Here is a 20422-nt window from a genome sequence, read left to right as displayed (position 1 = left end):
TGCACAATGAGGCAGTCGAAAAACTAGAACAATTCAGATATATTTTAAAATCATTGACATTCATTGTCATTTAATAATATTGATGACTTGACTTGATAATTATTATACAAATAATGAATGTTTATGAGTGCAATGGTACAAATAATGGCACGAGGTGAATGATGAAAGGTTATATCAACGAGGCAAAGCCGAGTTGATATAACCTTTCATCATTCACCAAGTGCCATTATTTGTACCATTACACGAATACAAAACATTCATTATTTGTTTTATATAACATCTAAATAACAAACAAAAATTTTTCAAAAAGTACTATTTAACGATCGTTGAATAGTGCGTACTATTGCACGCCATGTGACCCACATTCGTCCAATCAAATGACAGGAATTTATATAGGTGTTATATAAATTAGGCTATATGCCAATTTGTAAAGTTGAATTTATATTTTTATATAATTATTCATGTATTTTTGGTGTGGACAAATACATTGAATCAAAGAACTTATAACACAAGAATCTTTGATTGAATTGAAATATACGATATATACATATATAGTATTTACACACGTCACTTCGTTACGCACGCACATCGAAGAAACGCAAGCATTTTATTCTATACCGGTACTCAAACGCACTTTATCGAACATTTTTAAACCAACAATCATACAACGATTACACATCCACCGATTCAATTCTTCAAAAATAGTTTAAGGTAAATTTTGAATGCATTTATGTTCTATCCACTCTATATTTTCATATACAGTTATTGTGGAACCACGTCCGGTCAATATCAATATTGACTATCGAAATGTGGCAGGCTATGGGCGCAAGATCACTTAACATTTATAATTTTAAACTACATACAGGGTACTTATAAGTAGCCTAGGCCCATAGGCCTATAGTGTATATTTAGGAGTAGCCGCTCCATAATATCTTTGCTTTTCTTAAATGAAACTCCGATCATCAAATATATCAAATTATTTTCTTATTACAAATATTGTATGTCCTTTTCTAGATGTCATCTTCCATGTTGTTGATTAGTAAAACATGGCATTTTTTTCATTAATAAATAATATATAGCCTTACATTACAATTGCAAGAAAGATATAGAGAGACGATGGACTAAGAGAGTTGCATCTTTAAAGTCAATAATTCTATGGATTATAACAATCTGAGGATGTCTATGCACGTGGCACGTGCATCAAACTATATTCACTCTTTCCTATTTATGAACAAAAAACATGACCTCTCATAACATATGGGCATTTCAAACAATTCCAACTGTTCAGCAATACAAAAAGGAAATTACAATAAATATAAAATCACAAATTGAAAATTAGTATTATTAAAAAAATAAACAAGATATGTAAAAATACATATCCCTCATAGAACTATGAAATGCTGTAAATCGTATTGAATAGATTTATATGATACTTTTAGTGAAAATACGACAATACTACTTACCATCAACCTTGTAATGTTCTGTTTTTGAAGCAACAAATTTACATTTTTGTGAGATATTTTATTTTTATTATTTTCAATCTTTCTACATATAAAAAACCCATATAAGTATAACAGGGGAGTAGCGGAAAAGCAAAAGTAATAAAACTGTCATCTTGTGATGTGCTTGACCAGCCCCTGTCAACTTGAACGATACAATAAAACCGAGATTTAACAAATTTAGAAAAATACAAAAAATATGCTATAATAAATGTTAATAAGTGTTCTAAAAATACAAATTTCTATCTCAACATTCTAATTGTACAAAAGTTAAAAAGTTAAACATTCTGATTGTGTAAAAGGTAAAACGTTAAAAATTCAGCGTAGGTACAATCTAAAAAAATCATGTACATTTGCAAAACTTTTGGTTTATAAAAATATGAAAAGTTAAAAAACGACTCTTCAATATTAAAAAAAAAAACGACTCTTTTTGATTTAGCGTCACTATTTCACACGACATTTGGTTTGCTTCATCATTGCTTTTGAAAAAAAATGTTGTAAAAAAAAACCAGATTTGGTTATTGACATTGTGATTGCAAAATATGTTATACCGTACTGTTAGACCTAATGAAGGAAAGAATCTATGGTTGGCTTCAGGCCTTTGAAAGTAAATGAAGGAACGAATAACAATGTTATTGATCATAATGTCGTTCAAGTTTAACAAAACCGAACAATGTTCAGGAAATTAAAACAAATATGATATAAGTACAATAATTACTAGTATAACTTTACAATAAAATTTAATGACAAAAAACAAGAAGATCATTTGTCATTACATTTTATTGTAAAGTTATATAGTAAGCGTCTATTAATTCGTAATACTAGTATATAATAATAATGACAATAACCAAAGAATATATATCACAAGAATGAGTATTCCGCGATTTTTGCATGAGAAATTTGTAACAGAGAGCTCCAGTGAGTGATGCCCGCCCTTATAAGGGCGGATGTATACATACTAAATAAGACTTGATTTAATAGACATGATACATGTCACATTAAATAGAATTATGATGGTAGTTTTTGCAATTGTAAACTATTTTATAATACATATTTATTAACAAACTAGTGTTTATTCACTTTTACAGACAATTATTTACTAACATGCTAAGTTAGTTCACAAAAAAGGCCTAACACAGCAACACCAAAAATCAACGAATATTACTCAGCACGGCCTATTCTTTACCATTGCCGTGTACTACTCTACGCCCGGTAAATTAAGTATTGTTTTTATGATATAAATTAGTATAAAACACATGTTATTAAAAGGAGAAAATGTTAAATGTCATTAACATTTATTTGTTTTACCAGAAACAAGTTAAATATAGGAATGTTATTAAACTATCCTTCGTGAAAACGCGTAAACACCAACACGCCCGGTCACGCTATCGTAGCGCCCGGTTGATAAAGCAAACTGTTTATACGGCAGTTTTTACTAAATAAATTGCATAAAACGAACAAATAAATATCTAAATAGTATTTAACATGATGTTGGCATGTAGTTGATAACATTTTTATCATCGGAAAATACTCCGGTGGTCCAGCCTTTGATATAGTAAAACCTTCACAAAAAGTTGTATACATCCCAGATACATCCACACTTATGACGGCGCCCTACCACATGGACAATATTACTGTTACAGGGAAAATCGCGGATTACTCATTCTTGTGATATATTCTTTGCAATAACTAACTAACTTGGTGGCGCTACAACATTTTTGGTGCTGTATTATTATAACAATAGAACTTTGGAATTTCCGATTTCAAGTCTCATCAGATAAATCGATCGGTCTGCTGCAGCACAAAGGTTGTTATGTCATATAATGAGAATACGACATTTTGTGCAGTGGTTTCTGACGGAACAAGTGAACTTTTACCATGATTACCACTGATATAGGCCTATTTGGTTTGTTATGTTGTTGTTTGTTATATGATGACTCAATTTGGTATGGAATATTGGTATTTAAATGTAATGTATTTTTTTAAGTGCGTAAGGCCTATATCAATTTACAGAAAAAACATATTGGCGTATTGATATCTTATAGTTACTAGTCGCTTAATTGTATTGAAAAAGATTGTATAGCGCCGCTGTACAATCTTTGGTATTGATGTGTCATTATTGTTGGCCTACCGTATTCAATAAACGCCCCTCGAATAAACTCCCCCATAGACCATCGTTTGGAAAAAATAATAAACGCCATGCATACGCACTATATTGTATCATAACACATTTCTATTTTAGTACATTTCATTGACTTGAATTTTATATCTAAGGCGTAACTAAAACATGGATAGCATCAACTTTTTTTCACATTCATCATTTTTCTCTTTAGGATTTAGCCTGATCTTGGAGTAGAACACCATGTCAGATCAAGATGGCAGCAGTCCACCCGAACCTGTGGTTCATTATACTAAAGTTGGTAATAAAGTGACGATTTCACCACTAGAGATATGTCTTGAAGGAAACAACAACAATGTTTTTAAAAATTGTAACAATTGTAGTAAGAATGCTACCTTTTACGTTAGATCAATACAATTTACATTTCCATTTCACTTTATTTCGTAAATAGGAATTTTTTTTCAGTGTATTTCATAGTAGGCCTACGATATAAAAATATTTAAAACATTTGGTTAAAAAAAATTAAACATATATAACATTAGTGAAAGGCTTATTCTACTTTACTTTGAATATGCTGTGGGCATCTCAGTGACTTTTGTGACCTAATCTCTTTCACTCATCGGCAACATCGGTCGTAAATAATCAGGTTGCTGCTTACGTAAATGCTTTATATAAAAAAAGAGACACCGCCTGTTTTCAGTTTTATTTATGTTTTAGCCGTTTTAATTTTGATTTAAATAGATATTACAATCAACATCAACAACAAAAACAAACAACTTGAAAATAAGGACAAACAACGTAACCCTGAACACAACCAAGAGCAACATAAACCAAAAACGGTCGAGAAAGAGTTACTACGTACTATTTGGTTTTACTCAGAGAATTTGGACGGTCAATGCGATGAAGAATCTAGGCAAGTACTTTTAGAGAAGATCTCTGAACTTAACGCTATGATGCGAAAAATGGGCCTCGATTTACAAAGTATAAGATCAGGATCGTTGGAGATCACTGTGGCAGTTCATGACACGTATGCCTTAGAAAAACTGATGGAAAATCACAGAAGTGGAAAAGTTATTCTAGAGCTTGCGAAAATCTTCGCCACAGAAAGCAAAGTTGAACGCTTTTGCAGAAGTTGGTCATCGAACATTGACGAGAACATGTACACAGCAGTTTTATCAAAACTAAAACCAGTTGGTAAGTATTCATCAGGAATGCTGCTTTCTATGGTAATTTAAGTACATATGACTGTTTTTAAATTTACTGAATCATTTAATCGTTTAATTGGATCATTTGGTTCAATTCATATATTGAGTTCACAACGCCATTTCATGGGTAGACAATTAATTATCTTATATTTCCTGTTCAGTATTATAAGTGCATGTAACTCAACTTATCAGCTGTTCATGCAGTAATATAATAAAGATACATTTACATTTGTTGGGTTCAATTTATTTATTTATTTTTTAAAAATGTATTTAGGCACATGTGGCCAAGAATTACTAATGGTAAATTAATCAATGGCCATCATATAGTTGTGTTCAATTTAGATATCATTTTAACACTTTATCATTTAAGGTCAAAGCCATCAGTTAATATCCGAGTGGGATAGGAACCGAGTGAGAGAATGGCTCTCAATGGAACTTTGTCTGAAAGAAGAAATCGCAAATCAGGTTTATGAGCAGGAATATATTGGACAGAATCTGCTTATAGATAAGCACGACAAGATATTCAAGGAGTTTAAACTTAAAAAGACCGACTTGCGCATGATTCAATACAGTCTAGAAGAGAAAAGGAAAGATTTACCGGAAGGAAAAGAGGATAGTTGGAAAACTGTAACTAATGACTGTAGTGCAACAAGAGTATCTGAATTATTATTTCAGGCAGGATTACCTCCGATTCACGCAGAAAAATTTGCAAACATGGATATGACTGGTGTTAAGTTTTTGAAATATCGAGAAGAGCACTTTGTGGAAGATTTTAATCTGACAAGTGGACCACTATTGTTGGTTTTACATATGCAGAACATATCACAAGTTCCCCAGACATTGTCCAGTGATGCAGAAATTAGAGAAAGCAGTAAAGTATTACATGGCGCTGTCAGTAAGTCTAACATTCAAAATGAGAAAGATGTGGAGGAGTTTGGTCCAAGTCCAAATACAGATATAGCCATTTCTGACAGTTCTACAAACGTCAAATCTCCAACAGCAGGAATTAAAAAAGAAGATGCTACTTCAGAAGAAAGTATTAACAACATTGAAATAAACACTCAGCAAAAAGAAGAGCAGAAGATTGAAAATACAGAGTTGAAGTCTAAATGTTTCAAGGAAAGTCTGGGCACACGCCCGACCTTTGCCGATAATTCTGCTTCAAACATTGACTCGCAATCTGAAGGCTGTGATAATAGAGGTGATGGAGAAGAGAGAGAATCTCAATCAGGATTAGGTGGTAAAACAGGGAATTCCCTTTTGTATTCAGTTGCAACTGACAAAACAATCAAATCAACACAACTTGGAACTGATAGAAAAGAGCTGCAAACTGGTATTGGTGCAATAGCGAAAGTCCCAAAAAGTATACAGAGCAATAAACAAGAATACGACACACGTGACAAACATGTGTTTAAAGAAAATAAATCGAGCAAGAAAAAGAAGAAGAAACGTGTCACAACAACGGATATATCAGATTATTCTGAAGCTGAACACAAAATTCGGGAATTGCTGCTTGAAGACTCACAATTAAAAACTACATTTGATATAGTTTATGATGCGATCCTTGTAATTGATGTACCTGGTACGAAAATTCCAAATGTCGATAAAACTTTTGAGTTTATATCAAAAGTAAAATGGAAGGCTGTCTTTGATTTTGATGCTAATTCGAACAAAAGTGGCATCTGCAAGTCAATGAGATCAAAACAGGAGGTAAATCTTTACGGCATAACAGACATAGCCAAGGTAACTTCACCATCTGAAATAAATTATGCAGAAGTTCCAACATGGGTATTTTGTAATGGGCGATCAGATATTGATGTTTCACAAATGGACAGAATGTCCTGGATCGAGAAACGCAGTCAAGCTATGGATAAGGCTGTTGAATTCTTTTCAAATACTTGTATTATTCGACAGGATTCAGGTCTTGTAATTTTTATCTTGTTGCCTAACAACATTGAAGTATTGAGTGAAGCATTCCGTAAGTTCTATACCGACTTTGGCATCCATCGTATCATCTTTATATGTGAACAGAGACAGGTTTTCGATCAATGGTGTAAACAAGTGAGACGGTACTGTCATCAAGAAAAGCTAGAAGAAAGATTAGTCGTTGTTCCATTCCACATTTTCAATGACATAATCTTACGAATGCAAGGTGTAAATTTGAAATCGGATTACATGTTGCCAACAGTTAATGGGAAAAGATGTAACCTGTTGGAAAAAGACAAATCTAAATGGGTTGATTTATCGGTGATTGCATACAACGAATGTGACAACACAGATATGAACAAAGAACATCCGGACTTCGAAACATTCTGTAAAGATACCGAGTTGAATTTTTATAGAGGGGAAAAACTCTCATTTTGGAATTTCAAATTCGATCATGTATGCCAACGAGATGTCAAATATAGCATGGTAGAGGCAATTGAGAACGAAATTAAACAACCAACTCAGCCGGTCAAAACACTTGGCCAAGCAGTTTTTCATTGGTTTCACTTGTTTCACCAACCTGGAGCTGGTGGAAGTACTGTTGTCAAGCATATTCTATGGGAGTTTCGGCAAAGATACAGATGTATTCTTTTAAATAAGATTACTGATCAGACCGAAGCACAAATATTAGACATGTGGAACTATGGAGAACGAGATTACAATGGTAAAAGAGTTTGTTTACCTCTTGTTATTGTTAGCGATAATATTTTCTATGATGATTTGACAGCCATGGTTGTTTCATTAGAATACAGTACCAAACACATTCCAGGACGTACGTGTATAATTTTGAATTGTAAAAGATATATGTCAAAAGGTGATATCAAAGAAGATAAATATGGTAACAAAGAGAAAGCATTCTTTTTAGAGCACTCACTGAGTGACAAAGAAAAAAAATGGTTTCAGGCAAAGCATGATCAGCTTGAAAGAAGAATGAAAAGTGATGATGACAAAGATTTTAAGCCGGATCGTCTTCTTGCTTTTATGGTGATGAAGGAAGACTTTCAATCTGAGTACGTAGAGCATACAGTCGGCAGAGTTCTTGATGATCTTAAAGAACAGCATCCACAAGAATTTGAATTAGTCAGATTTTGTTCATTATTCAGCAAGTTTGAACGTGATTCCGCTATTCCGATCCCATGCTGTGATGAGTTCATTGGGTTTGCCTTTTCTGTAAAGAAAGGACGAGAATGTCCATGGGAACACAATATATCAGACGGCTGTTCTCTTCTGATGAGTACAGTTAACATAAATGAGCTGGGAGCTGTACAAGGATTAAAGATTGTTCATCCAATTGTAGCTGATTTTATCCTGCGTGTAGATGCAAACTCAGTATCTCTGAGTTCCTTAGTGACACATTTTTTGAAGTCCAAATTACTCACTGCAAAATCATATAGTCGAAAATATCTTGCTGCACAAACACATGATCTCCTTATAAAGAGAAATCAAACAGGGTTTCTTTCCTTTGTAAAGCAACCCTTTTCTGCTCTTATATTGGCAATAAAAGATGTTGACAAGGAATATGCATGTTATGTGCTTATTGAAGGATTCCATATCCTACAAGATCCCATGATTGCTCAACAAGTTGCAAGGTACTACAGTATGATAATAGAAGATCACTCCAAAGCGTTAGAGTATATAGAGATAGCTATTGGCATGAGAGGGAACAACTCTTTTCTTTTGGATACAAAGGGACAGATCTATAAAAACGAACTGATAAAAGCGTTCTATAACAAATATGTTGTAAAAAATGAGTTACTTGGCATAGATGATAGTTGTAAACTTTTGCAACTAGCTTTTAATGGCATAGATACTTTTCATAAATCTCAAGAAATTGATGATAACAAAAGCATGTCAACTTTTTCTGGCGAAGTTGATATTACATTCAAGATGTTAGATGTTCTTGCCTGCCTTGATGTATTTAAACAAACTCCTGCTGGTCGTAATATTTTACAGCGTTACTTGGTTGACAAGGATTATAAACCAGATGTGTTAGCCAAATGGGCTGAACATCATATGAAAATGAAAGGTTTGATGAGAAATGTTCACAAGGCTATTGATACAATGAACAATCATTTAACATACCAAAAGGAGTGGTCTAACTTTACAAAACTTGATGAATCTTTCAAGCTACAAAGGCTAATTGCTTCTTACTTATGCTCATGGGACACACATTTTGGTTGTATTGATCTTGATAAGGAAATCAAGGTATCAGTAGAAACAGCAAATGACCTACGTCGTTTAAAAGCGCGAAAGCTTATTGGCACCAGTGGCAGAAAGCTGTTCGAGATGGAAACAGAGAAATTGTTAGAGATTAGAAAGTTACTGTTAGAAAATAACCCTTACTCTGCATTCGATTTGAAAATAATAATACAGACCAACTTAGCGTTATCAACAATAACGAATGTGAAGAAAAGTCAGTACAGTTTACCGTCTGTCACAGAAATGATAGACCTTGCTAAGGAATTTTATCAATGTGACCGACAAGAAGGAAGCTTTACTTTATTTGCACCAGTATATCTGCTTATGCTGCTTTGGCCACGAGGTCAACCTGCAGACGAATATGATAACAGTCTGATGAAGAAATCTCTACTTGAAACCCGACGACGCTGGAATTTGTTACTGAGACAGGATAAACAAGAAGATGGACATCTAGTTTACGGACCTCATTTGAAAAGTCAGCGAATTCGTAAAAGGCCATTGGTTCACTTTTTCCTTGGAAATGGAAAGGGTCTTAGAGCACTGGTACACCAAACCAAAATATCATCATCCCAAATTAGATTGGAAAAGGATCAAGTCTGGCATAGTGCTTACGTCAAAGAGAATTTGTTAAAGGTTGAAGGTACCTTATCAGAAACTAACAACATAATATTTAAACACGATTATATGGATGAATCCATTCAATTTCCACTTGCTTCATCAAGTAACATAACATTTGCAAGTCGGGAAGAAGTTGTGTTTTACATTGGCTTTAGCTGGGGAGGACCAGTGGCATATTACGTAAAACCAAAGGCAGCATCACATTTACCAGAGCCTATGACATACAGACAGACTCATGATGAATGGAGACCCTCTGCTTTTTCAAGAACAGAGAAGCAAGTTGTACACCAAATAAGTGTAGATGAATATCATAAGAAACGCAAGGATCTTAACAAGAAAGTAATTGAAATTGAAGCACTTAAGATGAAGGTTAGACAAGGAAAAAAACTGGAACAAAATCAGGTTTGTTATTAATGAGCATCTTTATGTGATTTATAACTGTATCGTTATTAGTTTCCAGTTACCAACATGCTTCTAGATTTCATTTTGAATACGGTAGCAAATAAGTAGCATTTCTTTACAAAGATTTGGCCTCTTCATTTAGAACATAGGCCCTAATTGGAAAAACTATTTTGATATCTTTTTCTCATTTTCAGGAAGCAAAGCTGAGAAGAGAACATGATTTCAAACAGCAAATGAAAAAATTAGAAGATGATTTCAAAAAGCAGATAGATATGGAAGAGATCTAGACTCTAAGCTCTTTTCCTGATGACATAGGCAGTAAAACTGCTTTACTGAATTTTTCTTTGAACACTTAAAATATCAGAATACAGGCCTATGTTTTTTTAATAGTAGGCCTAGAAGTAGATAATCTTTTCACTGGTAATTTAATTTAATTTATCATACAGTAATTTTGTGTAATTTAATTTAATACAGGCATCGTGATGATTATTTTCTTTGGTTATTTTGATAGTCTACTAGGTGATGGGTATCGTTGCACGGCTGATTAATTTGTTTAAATGTATCCGTTAGTTTTGATATTAGCCCTTAACTATTTCATTCAAAAAATGTTCTATGAGAATTACTTTTGCAATTAATGGAGGCTAACCACTCAAATTTCCATTATTATTTAATATTATTATTATTTTTAGACCTACAGTAATTATTATAATTAATATATATAATTAAAAAATAATATTTTTTTAATTATCTGTTTTATTAGCATTAACAATTTTTAGAAATGCCTCGATATAGGCCTATACTTGGAATCAATCAAACAGTAATTATTTTAATAAATGATAGTGTGTATATCTATACTTTTGTTGCAAAGTTAACTTTTCGAGCGGTGACCTTTTTTTTTAAAAAAAAACAGCACCGCGCCGGTAATTGAATGTTGACGGGACACATGAATTTGAGAAGAAAAACAATTCATGCTGTCACAGTAGGCCTACAAAGCTTCTAGCTACGGGTTTTCCATTTTTAAAAAAGGCTGCGCTTCCAGTGGCGAGTGACAACAGTTTTTTTTATTCTTTGAAAAGTTTTACAAAAATATGTAATACAGTAATACCAAAAATTAGTCTCATGTATTGTCATTTATGCAAATTTAAAACTTGTTCAAAGAAAAGCATGTATATTTACATTTATTTTAAAAATTATTAACATTCATTGTCTTAAAATAATATTGATGCCTTTTTAAACAATTCATAGTGAAATTCTTAAATTCAATTCGATTGAATGTATAGATCTACTATGATTGAAAATGTTCATCTGGTTTGTAGTATCTTGAAAATATTCTTTTTTCCAAACCAATATAATTAGTAAAAACTAACCTTGACAGTTTCGCTGTCCTGATCGGACAGCTTCTTCAGAAATAATGACGATCTATCATCAAACAGACTGACCTCTAGAGGGCCTATTCTGTTTAATGACAGGGTCATCTGGATCCGCAGACGAGGAAACCAAATCATCAACAGAGACGAGGGCACCCACCAACTCAGTCACGTGTATGACCCTGTCATTAAACAGAATAGGCCCTCTAGAGGTCAGTCTGTTTGATGATAGATCGTTATTATTTGTCAAGGTTAGTTTTTACTAATTATTGGTTTGGAAAAAAGACTATTTTCAAGATACATAGATCTACTACTTTTTATACTGTTGTTATTCTCAAAATGAGAGTAAACTTCCATTTACATTTGTATATCTGGACAACATGAATTGAATTTGGTTTTTTTTAATCTTATGTGGGTTCATTCTACTTTTATTTCCATACATATGTTCTCTTTACATATATTTTTCATTTTAATTTCAATACACTATACATAGTATTATATTAACATTATATTTGTTTTCATCATCTGTTTACATACACTTTTTAAAAGAGATTTGTTCATTTGTTTACATATTAACACATTGATTTTTGTATTATGAATTGAATTGTTTAAAGAAAAAGCTCCGGCACCACTCAATAATAAAAACTCTTTCTGTTTTGCTTGTATTATTTACTGCTTAGGTCATATTGACATTTTGACTGTATAATAATTATTGATCAACCGACTTTGTTAGTACCGTACACTGATGATAATAGAAATTGGAATTTCAAATGTAACACGTATCATAGGTGTAGACAATCGATACTTGGTCGGAGCGCAATAACAATAATAGACCATATTATTATATTATTATAATACATGTTTTGCAGTGGGTACTGAGGTATATAGGCGAAACGATTACCCTAACTTTACCTATAGGTATGATACTGGCATGGTTATAGAACTGAATTCGGTAGGTTGAACCTATTAAATTGCTAAAGATTTCATTTATTTATTTTATATCATCCTATACGTGTTAATTTACTCCAAACAAACCAGAGGCCCGTTATAGCATATGCTGGGTCCATAACATAAAATGTTGAATGATGAAGTAGTTTTCAGGAATGAGTAATTATAACGGTAGGCTACTGGGTTTATAGGCGAAGTTGTCCTGTTTCTAACCATTAAGTACTGATTATGAAGAAGTCTGTCTGATTGTGATTACACATCCATATAGTCCAATATTGCAGCCTTTCTCCAACCCAGTGTTGACATGGTTAATTTTAGGATATTTTGGATGATAGTTTACTACTAGTAGTCAGGTGGCTTAGCGACTAAAACGTTACACGTTGGACAAAAGCACCAAATTTTGCATGAGGCTTCTTTCAGACGTACTAATTGATTTTTGCCTAGGAGCCACCCGAGCAGCTTCCGATTTTCCAAGATGGCGGCCAAAATGCAATTTGGCGCTTTTGTCCACCGTGTAACGATTTCCTTATTTTTAGTCGCGTGGAAGCGACTCTATAGTTCACTATGTCGGTCGGTTGGTCGGTCTGTCTGTCTGTCTGTCTGTCTGTCGGTCTGTCTGTCGGTCCGGTATCACTATGCGTTTTATCGCTTTCTGACCTTATCTTGATATCAGTTTAATCTAGCTAGGTCAATTTTTCACAGTATATTCCTTATGGCCAGGAATCAATGTGGTTATGTTTTCACGGTGCGCAATAAAAAATTACGCGGTCTACGCACGATTTAACGAAATCACGTTTGTAATCATATCTTCACAACCATGAATCACAATTAAATAAAATTTGGTACTCATAAATTTCAGGGCAATTACAATTACGTGCGTAGCGCATGTAACGCATGCGTATGCGCGCTTAAAATTTTCAAAATTTATTTTCGATGAAATAAGAGTACGTTTCAGGCAATTTTAAGCATTTACAAAATTGTCATGAGTGCGCATATTTTTGCGCGCGCACTGCGCGTTAAATGTTATTGCGCATTTTTTTTGCCCGATTTCTGTTTTCTTGACTTACTTTTCAACTCGAAATTACGTTATACGAGCACGTCAAAAGTAAATTAAAAAAATATAAATGTTTTTAAACATTTCAACATTTTTAAACATGTTCAGTAATTTCGGTCAGTATAGTTCACTATGTCGGTCGGTCGGTCTGTCTGTCTGTCTGTCGGTCTGTCCGTCGGTCTGTCTGTCGGTCCGGTATCACTATGCATTGTAGCACGCGACTTAATGGCTGTTGGCCTTGTTTGTTGTTAAGCCACCTGACTATAGGTCCTAGTGTGTTTACGCCTAGATCAGTGTGAACACCATGTCAGATCAAGATATCAGCAGTTCACCTGAAGAACGTGTGGTTACTAAGGATGGTAAACAATTTACCATATCAGAAGAAAAGATACAATGTGATGGACACAACAACATTGTTTTGAACAATTGTTTTGGTAACATTATTTTTTACAGTAGATGTAGGACCAATCATATTGCATTTCTACTGGCTTTTATTTGGGGTTATAAACTATTAAATTATATATTATTAATTAAATTTGTTTTATTTTCATACCAAATCTATATAACGAAATGGCACCTCTTATTTTGTATTGTGTCCATATTCATTTTGTTACAAATAGATATTACAGTCAACATCCATAAAAGAAGCGAGGAAAACACACAGGAACAACGTGGTAACCATGAAAGTGTTCAAGGAGAGAGTAAACAGAAATCGGTCCAGAGAGCGATTTTACTCCTTGGTTTATATTATGAAGACAACTTGGATGGTAAATGCAGGGAAGAAACTAATCAGGAATTTTTAGAGAAGCTGTCTGAACTTGAAGCTCTGATGCGAAGAAAGGGTCTCGCCTTACGAAGTATAGCATCCGGATCGTTAGAGATTATTGTGGCAGTTCATGATACGTATGCCTTAGAAAATCTGATGGAAAATCACAAAAATGGAAAATTCATTCAAGAGCTAGCCAGGATCTTTGTCGAAAAAAGTGAAGTTGAACACTTCTGCAAAACTTTGTCATCGCGTATTGACGAGAACATGTACTCAGCAGTTTTATCAAAACTAAAAGAAGTTGGTAAGTATAGTATCCTCAGTCTGGCATTATATATAACATTAAACAATTACTTTTAGATAGTATGTGAACTTTTATTTTTGTTTAAAGGCCAAAGCCAGAAGATAATAACTGAGTGGGATAGGAATGAGGTGAGGGAATGGCTTTCAGTGGACCTTCGTTTGAAAGAACTTGCAAATCAGGTTTATGAGCAGGAATTTATTGGAAAGAATCTGCTTATAGATAAGCATGACAAGATATTCAAAGAGTTTGAAATTAAGAAGACTGACTTGCGCATGATTCAATACAGTCTAGAAAAGAAAAGAAAAGAGGTGTTGGAAGGACAAAAGGATAATTGGGAACCTATAACTGATGACTGTCGTGCAACAACAGTGTCTAAATTATTATTACGAGCAGGGTTATCTCCTATACATGCAGACAAATTTACACATTTGGATATGAATGGTTTCAAATTTTTGCAATATCGAGAAGAGCACTTTATAGAAGATTTCAATCTTCCAGTTGGTCCACTTATGCTGGTTTTGCATATGCAGAAAATGTCCATTGATACTGAAATCAGAGAAAGCAGTACATTTTTAGACGCAGCTTCTTTTGAAGTAAAGCCTAAATATTTAGAGAAAAGTTCAGAATCAGATGTCATTTTGTATGATTTTCACACAAATGTAAAATCTCCAACAGCAAAAATTAAAAAGCCTATAGAAGTGAATACACATGCTGAAATCAATTCAGCAACTGCTGCAACGAAATCAATGAAATCTGAAAGAACGGGATTCAATGACGGAGAAATGCAACCTGAACCTGGTGTAACTGAAGTTTCCTCATCTTCACATACGTTTCAAAATATCGAACAGGAAGGAGTGGATGATATTGGAATTACAGGAGTAAGTTCTAAATGTGTTAAGGAGAGTTCAGACACACGGATAACAAGTTCCGACGATTCTGTCACACTCACATATAGAACTGATTCAGAAAAACTGGAACCTTTAACGGGATTAAAGAAAACTAAAGTAGTAGAAAATATTAAAACAAACCCTAAACAAGTGAAGAAGAGCATGGATATACACATTCCAAAGTGTAATTTTTTATTTTATTTTATGTCTTTAGGCACTGTGGCCAAGGATTACCAATAGTGAATTAATCACTGTCCTATCAGATAGGTGGTAATCCCCCTGATACAGACGCTATTGTGTGAACCAGTTCACCGGGGTAACCCCCTACTCTTTTTCGAATAATGAACTGGGTTCTTTAAAGTACACACAGGTTATAACTGTGTACACTGGACCTACGGTTTATAGTCCTTATCCGAGAAGACTTGTTCCACCACCAGAACTAGGAGCGAGTCGGCCTCGAACCCTTGCCGATGTTGTTGTTGGCTCTTTAGGTACGATAAACGGCGCCCCTGCCTTAACCGCTCGGCCATATGACTGATAAATGAGGATAAAGGAAGCAAACAGATAAACATTCTTGAGAAGTCAGCTGCAAACCTTACATCATCAGATTCTGTTAAAACTGATACATTAATTAAATCAACGAAACAAGACCTGCAGCCTAGTATTGGTGCAGTGGAAAATATTCCAAAATGTAAAGCAAGTAAATCAAGCAAGAAAAGGAAGAAGAAACGTTCCAAGGCAGATCACGATGTATCATGTGCTTCTGAAGTCGAATACAAGGTTCGGGAATTGCTTTTTGGAGACTCACAATCGAAAAAAACATTTGATTTGGTTTATAATGCAATCTTGGTAGTTAATGTACCTGGTACAGACATTGAAAACATTGATGAAACTTTTGAGTTTATTAGTAAAGTAAAATGGAAGGCTGTCTTTGATTTTGATGAAAATTCAAATAAAAATGGCATATGTAAGGTAATGAGATTGAAACAGAAGGTAAATCTTTATGACATAAATGATTTAGCCACAGTAACTTCACCATCTCACATCAATTACGGAGAAGTTCCAGCATGGATCTTTTGTAACGGGCGTACAGGAACGGAAGATGACGATGCCATGGACAGAATGACGTGGATTAAGGAACGCAGCCAATATATGGATAAGGCTATTGAATTCTTTTCTAATATTAGTGTTATTCAACAGGATACAGGTCTTGTTATTTTTATCTTGCTGCCTAACAACATTGAAGTACTGAGTGAAGCATATCGTAAGTTTTACACAAACTTTGGGATTAGAAATATGGTTTTTATTTGCGAAAGTTCCCGAGTTTATAAGGAATGGTGTAAGCTCGTCGAAAAATGCTGCAATCCTGAGGAAATACAAGATAGAGTAGCTGTTCTTCCATTGAAAAGCTTGAATGATATAATTTTACAAATGCAAGGTGTAAATGTAAAATCAAGTTACATTCTTCCAACAGTTAATGGCAAAGGATGTCAATTATGGAAAGATTCGAAATGGACGGACTTTATTGTTGTTGCATATAATGAATGTGACAACACAGATATGAATGAAGAGAATCCAGACTTCTATACTTTCTGCAAAGATACAGAGTTAGAGTTTTACAGAGGAGAAAAACTCTCCTTTTGGAATTTTAAGTTCACTGATATGGGCTATGACCATGTGTGTGAACGTGATGGCAAGAATAGAATAGTAGACGCAATTGATAACATGATTAACCAAACACATCAGAAAAAAGTGCTTAACCAAGCAATATTTCGTTGGTTTCATCTGTTTCACCTACCTGGTGCTGGCGGAAGCACGATTGTAAAACATGTCTTATGGGAGTTTCGAAAGAAGTACAGATGTGTCCTTCTAAACAAAATTACTGAGCAGACAAAAGATCAAATATTAGAAATGTGTAACTATGGTGAACGCGATTGCAATTTGCAAAAAGAACGTTTGCCTCTTGTTATTGCTAGTGACAACCTTCCTTACAATGACTTGACAGCTATGGTTATTTCATTAGAGTACAGTACAAGACACATTGTAGGGTGTACGTTTGTTATTCTCAGTTGTAGAAGATATATGTCGCAAAGAGATATTAAAGAAGACAAATCGTTACTTCAGGATTGCAATGCTTTATTGTTAGGGCAATCATTGAATAAGAGAGAGAAACAATGGTTTCAGACAAAGCATGATCAGCTTGAAACCAAAATGCTAAGTGATGAAGATTTTAAGCCGGATCGCCTTCTTGCTTTTATGGTAATGAAAGAAGATTTTAAATCTGACTATGTGCAAAGTACAGTCGGAAGGATTATTGATGATCTCGAAGAACACCGTCCCCGTGAACTTGAATTGGTAAAATTCTGTTCGTTATTCGGCAAATTTGAACCAGATTCTGCAATTCCTGTCTCTTGCTGTGACGAATTAATTGGGTTTGCTTTTTCTGCAAAAAAGAAACGAAGATGTTCATGGGAACACACTATGCCAGAAGGCTGTCGTGTTCTGATGAGTACAGTTGACATATGACATAGGAAGTGTACAAGGATTAAAAATAGTTCACCCAATAGTAGCCGATGCTATCATAAAACACTCCAATTTGCAATCTCTGAGCTCATTAGTGACAACTTATTTAGAGTCCGAGTTATTGTCAGCTGTTGCATATAGCCGAGAGTATCTTGCTGCACGAACACAAGATCTTCTTATCAAGAGGAATCAGACAGGACCGAGTCCTTCTACAAAACAATTGTTTTCGGCACTTATATTGGCAATAAAAGATGTCGGCAAAGAAAAAGCATGTGAGGTACTTATTCAGGGATTTAATACTCTCAAAGAGCCAATGATTGCTCAACAAATCGCAAGATACTACAACCTGGTAATGGAAGATCATACTAAAGCCCTAGAGTTTATAGATAAGGCTATTGATATGAGAAAAAACAACTGTTTTGATTGGGACACAAAAGGACAAATTTACAAGCAGGAACTGATTCGATCATTTTATCGTAAATACGTATTAAAACATGAGGGACTGAGCATAGATGATAGTTGCAGGTTGCTGACATTGGCTTTTAATGGCATAGACAGTTTCCATAAATCACAAGAAATTGATGATAAAACAAATATGTCAAGTTTCTCTGGTGAGCTCAATATTACATTTAATATGTTAGATGTTCTTGCTTGCCTTGATGTATTCAAACAATCTCCTAATGGTCGAAGCATTCTACAAAGATACTTGGTTGACAAACACTACAAACCGGATGTGTTAGATAAGTGGGCTGAACATCACAAGAAAATGAAAGGTTTGATGAGAAATGTACACGAGGCTATTGATAAACTGATCAACTACATTACAATTCAAAAAGAGTGGTCAAACTTCACACACTTTTGTCAATCTGAATTTGAAGATATAAAGTCTAGACTTCCTAAATGTTTTGTTTCGTGGGAAATACATTTTGGTTCTTTTGACGACAATAAATTGTCTGTATCAGCGGAAACAGCAGATGAAGTGCGTCGCCTAAAAGCACGCAAGCTTGGTGGCGTCAGTATCAGAAACGTGTTTGAGTTAGTTAAAGAAGAAAAAGTTGAAAATCTGCTTGAAATTCGGAAGTTGCTGTTGGAAAACAAGCCTTACTCTGCCTTTGACTTAAAAATCATTATGCTCACAAACTTAGCTCTGTCGACAGTAAACGTAAAGGGTAAATATCGGTATGATTTGCCGTCTACCAGAGAAATGATCGATCTTGCTAAGGAACTTGATAGACGTGACTGTGACGAACAGAGATTTAGCTTATATCCACCATTATTTCTTCTCATGTTGCTTTGGCCACGAGGTCAGCCGGCACAGGAGTATGACAACAGCTTGATGAAAAAGTCTCTAAAGGAAATTAAGGAACGTTGGAATGCATCCCAGAAACGGGATAAACAAGAAGATGGACATTTGTCACATCACAGACCTTATCGAGGTCATTTGAGAAGTCGGCCATGCGTTCACTTTTTCCTTGGAAATGGAAAAGGTATGAAAGCATTGGTTCACCACAGCAAAATATCGTCAAATCAAAGTAAATTGGAAAAGCAGGCAGATCAAGTCTGGCAGAGTGGCTATGTCAAAGAGAATCTATTTATGGCTAGTGGCATCTTATCAGGTAACAATACCATTAATTATAAACACCAGTATACATATGAATCCATACCCATAACTATTCCCTCTTCAAGTACTATGATAACGACAATTAAAAGTCGGGAAGAAGTTGTTTTTTACATTGGATTTAGCTGGTCAGGACCAGTGGCATATTATGTGAAACCAAGGACAACATCACATCTTTCCCCACCTTCTGCCACATCCATACCTGATGAATGGAAATCACCGACCTATTTCAGAAGGACACAAAGTGGAAAGCAAGTTGTAAGGCAAATAAATGCATTGGAATATCAAAAAGAGTCCAAAAGACTTTTAAGGATATTAAATGATATCCAGTTACTGAAGGAGAAAGAGGCAACAGGAAAAGAACTGGAAACAAATCAGGTTAGTTTAGTAGCCTATTGTTTAATCATAAACTATTTGTAATGATAATGATAACTTGCATTATCAAAAATATAATTTAATTTTTAAACAGGCATATTTGTATTTTGTATATTTTAAACTTAAAAATTATTTGTTAGTTTGTTGGTGTAATTTTAAATGTCTCTGGGAAAATGAATTTCATATGTTTTGTATTAAGTTGTTTAACATTATGACGATATAAAATGAATCTGAAATATAGGCCTAAATATAAATTTAGACCGAATTGTTATTTTTCAGAAAACAAAGCTTGGTAAAGAAAATGAATTCAAACAACAGTTGCAAAAATTAGAGGATGATTTTGAAGAGCAACTACAAATGGAGAGTCTAGTAGGAGAATGGCCTAATTTCACTGATATTTAATGCACATTCTTAGACTTTCTATGCATGTCTCTGTTATTTTTACTATATTATATACTATATACTTAATAAACCTAGGTCATGCAGAGCCAGCACCATTTTAGTTGAAAACCACATCTGCTCGTTCTACGAACTACAACGTAAGCCGGTGTA

At 34.2% G+C, this 20422-nt stretch overlaps 1 protein-coding gene, 1 long non-coding RNA gene and 1 pseudogene across 2 annotated transcripts; all 3 read left to right on the top strand.

Moving 5' to 3' along the window:
- The first annotated feature begins 3330 nt into the window (after positions 1–3330).
- On the top strand, positions 3331–4380 carry LOC140049567 (uncharacterized). Its single transcript, XR_011845304.1, has 3 exons — positions 3331–3445; positions 3833–4000; positions 4360–4380. It is a non-coding gene; the product is annotated as an uncharacterized lncRNA (long non-coding RNA).
- Positions 4381–4580: 200 nt separating this feature from the next.
- Positions 4581–10806, top strand: LOC140049003 (sterile alpha motif domain-containing protein 9-like). Its single transcript, XM_072093814.1, has 3 exons — positions 4581–4812; positions 5194–10028; positions 10223–10806. Exons 1-3 carry the CDS (start codon positions 4581–4583, stop codon positions 10313–10315), a joined length of 5160 nt encoding a protein of 1719 aa, XP_071949915.1. The 3' UTR covers positions 10316–10806.
- Positions 10807–13701: 2895 nt separating this feature from the next.
- On the top strand, positions 13702–20360 carry LOC140049002 (sterile alpha motif domain-containing protein 9-like; annotated as a pseudogene).
- Positions 20361–20422: the final 62 nt, after the last annotated feature.

This window comes from Antedon mediterranea, chromosome 5 (assembly GCF_964355755.1).
Source record: "Antedon mediterranea chromosome 5, ecAntMedi1.1, whole genome shotgun sequence".
Lineage (NCBI taxonomy): Eukaryota > Metazoa > Echinodermata > Crinoidea > Comatulida > Antedonidae > Antedon > Antedon mediterranea.
The sequence above is the reverse complement of the archived record's forward strand: the minus strand, read 5'-3'. Positions and strand labels throughout refer to the sequence as shown.

Coding starts and splice junctions, on each gene's coding strand:
- LOC140049003 (XM_072093814.1), top strand. CDS start 4,581: ATGGGCCTCGATTTACAAAGTATAAGATCAGGATCGTTGGAGATCACT. Junction 4,813..5,193: donor ATCAAAACTAAAACCAGTTG/GTAAGTATTCAT, acceptor TTATCATTTAAG/GTCAAAGCCATCAGTTAATA. Junction 10,029..10,222: donor AAAAACTGGAACAAAATCAG/GTTTGTTATTAA, acceptor TCTCATTTTCAG/GAAGCAAAGCTGAGAAGAGA.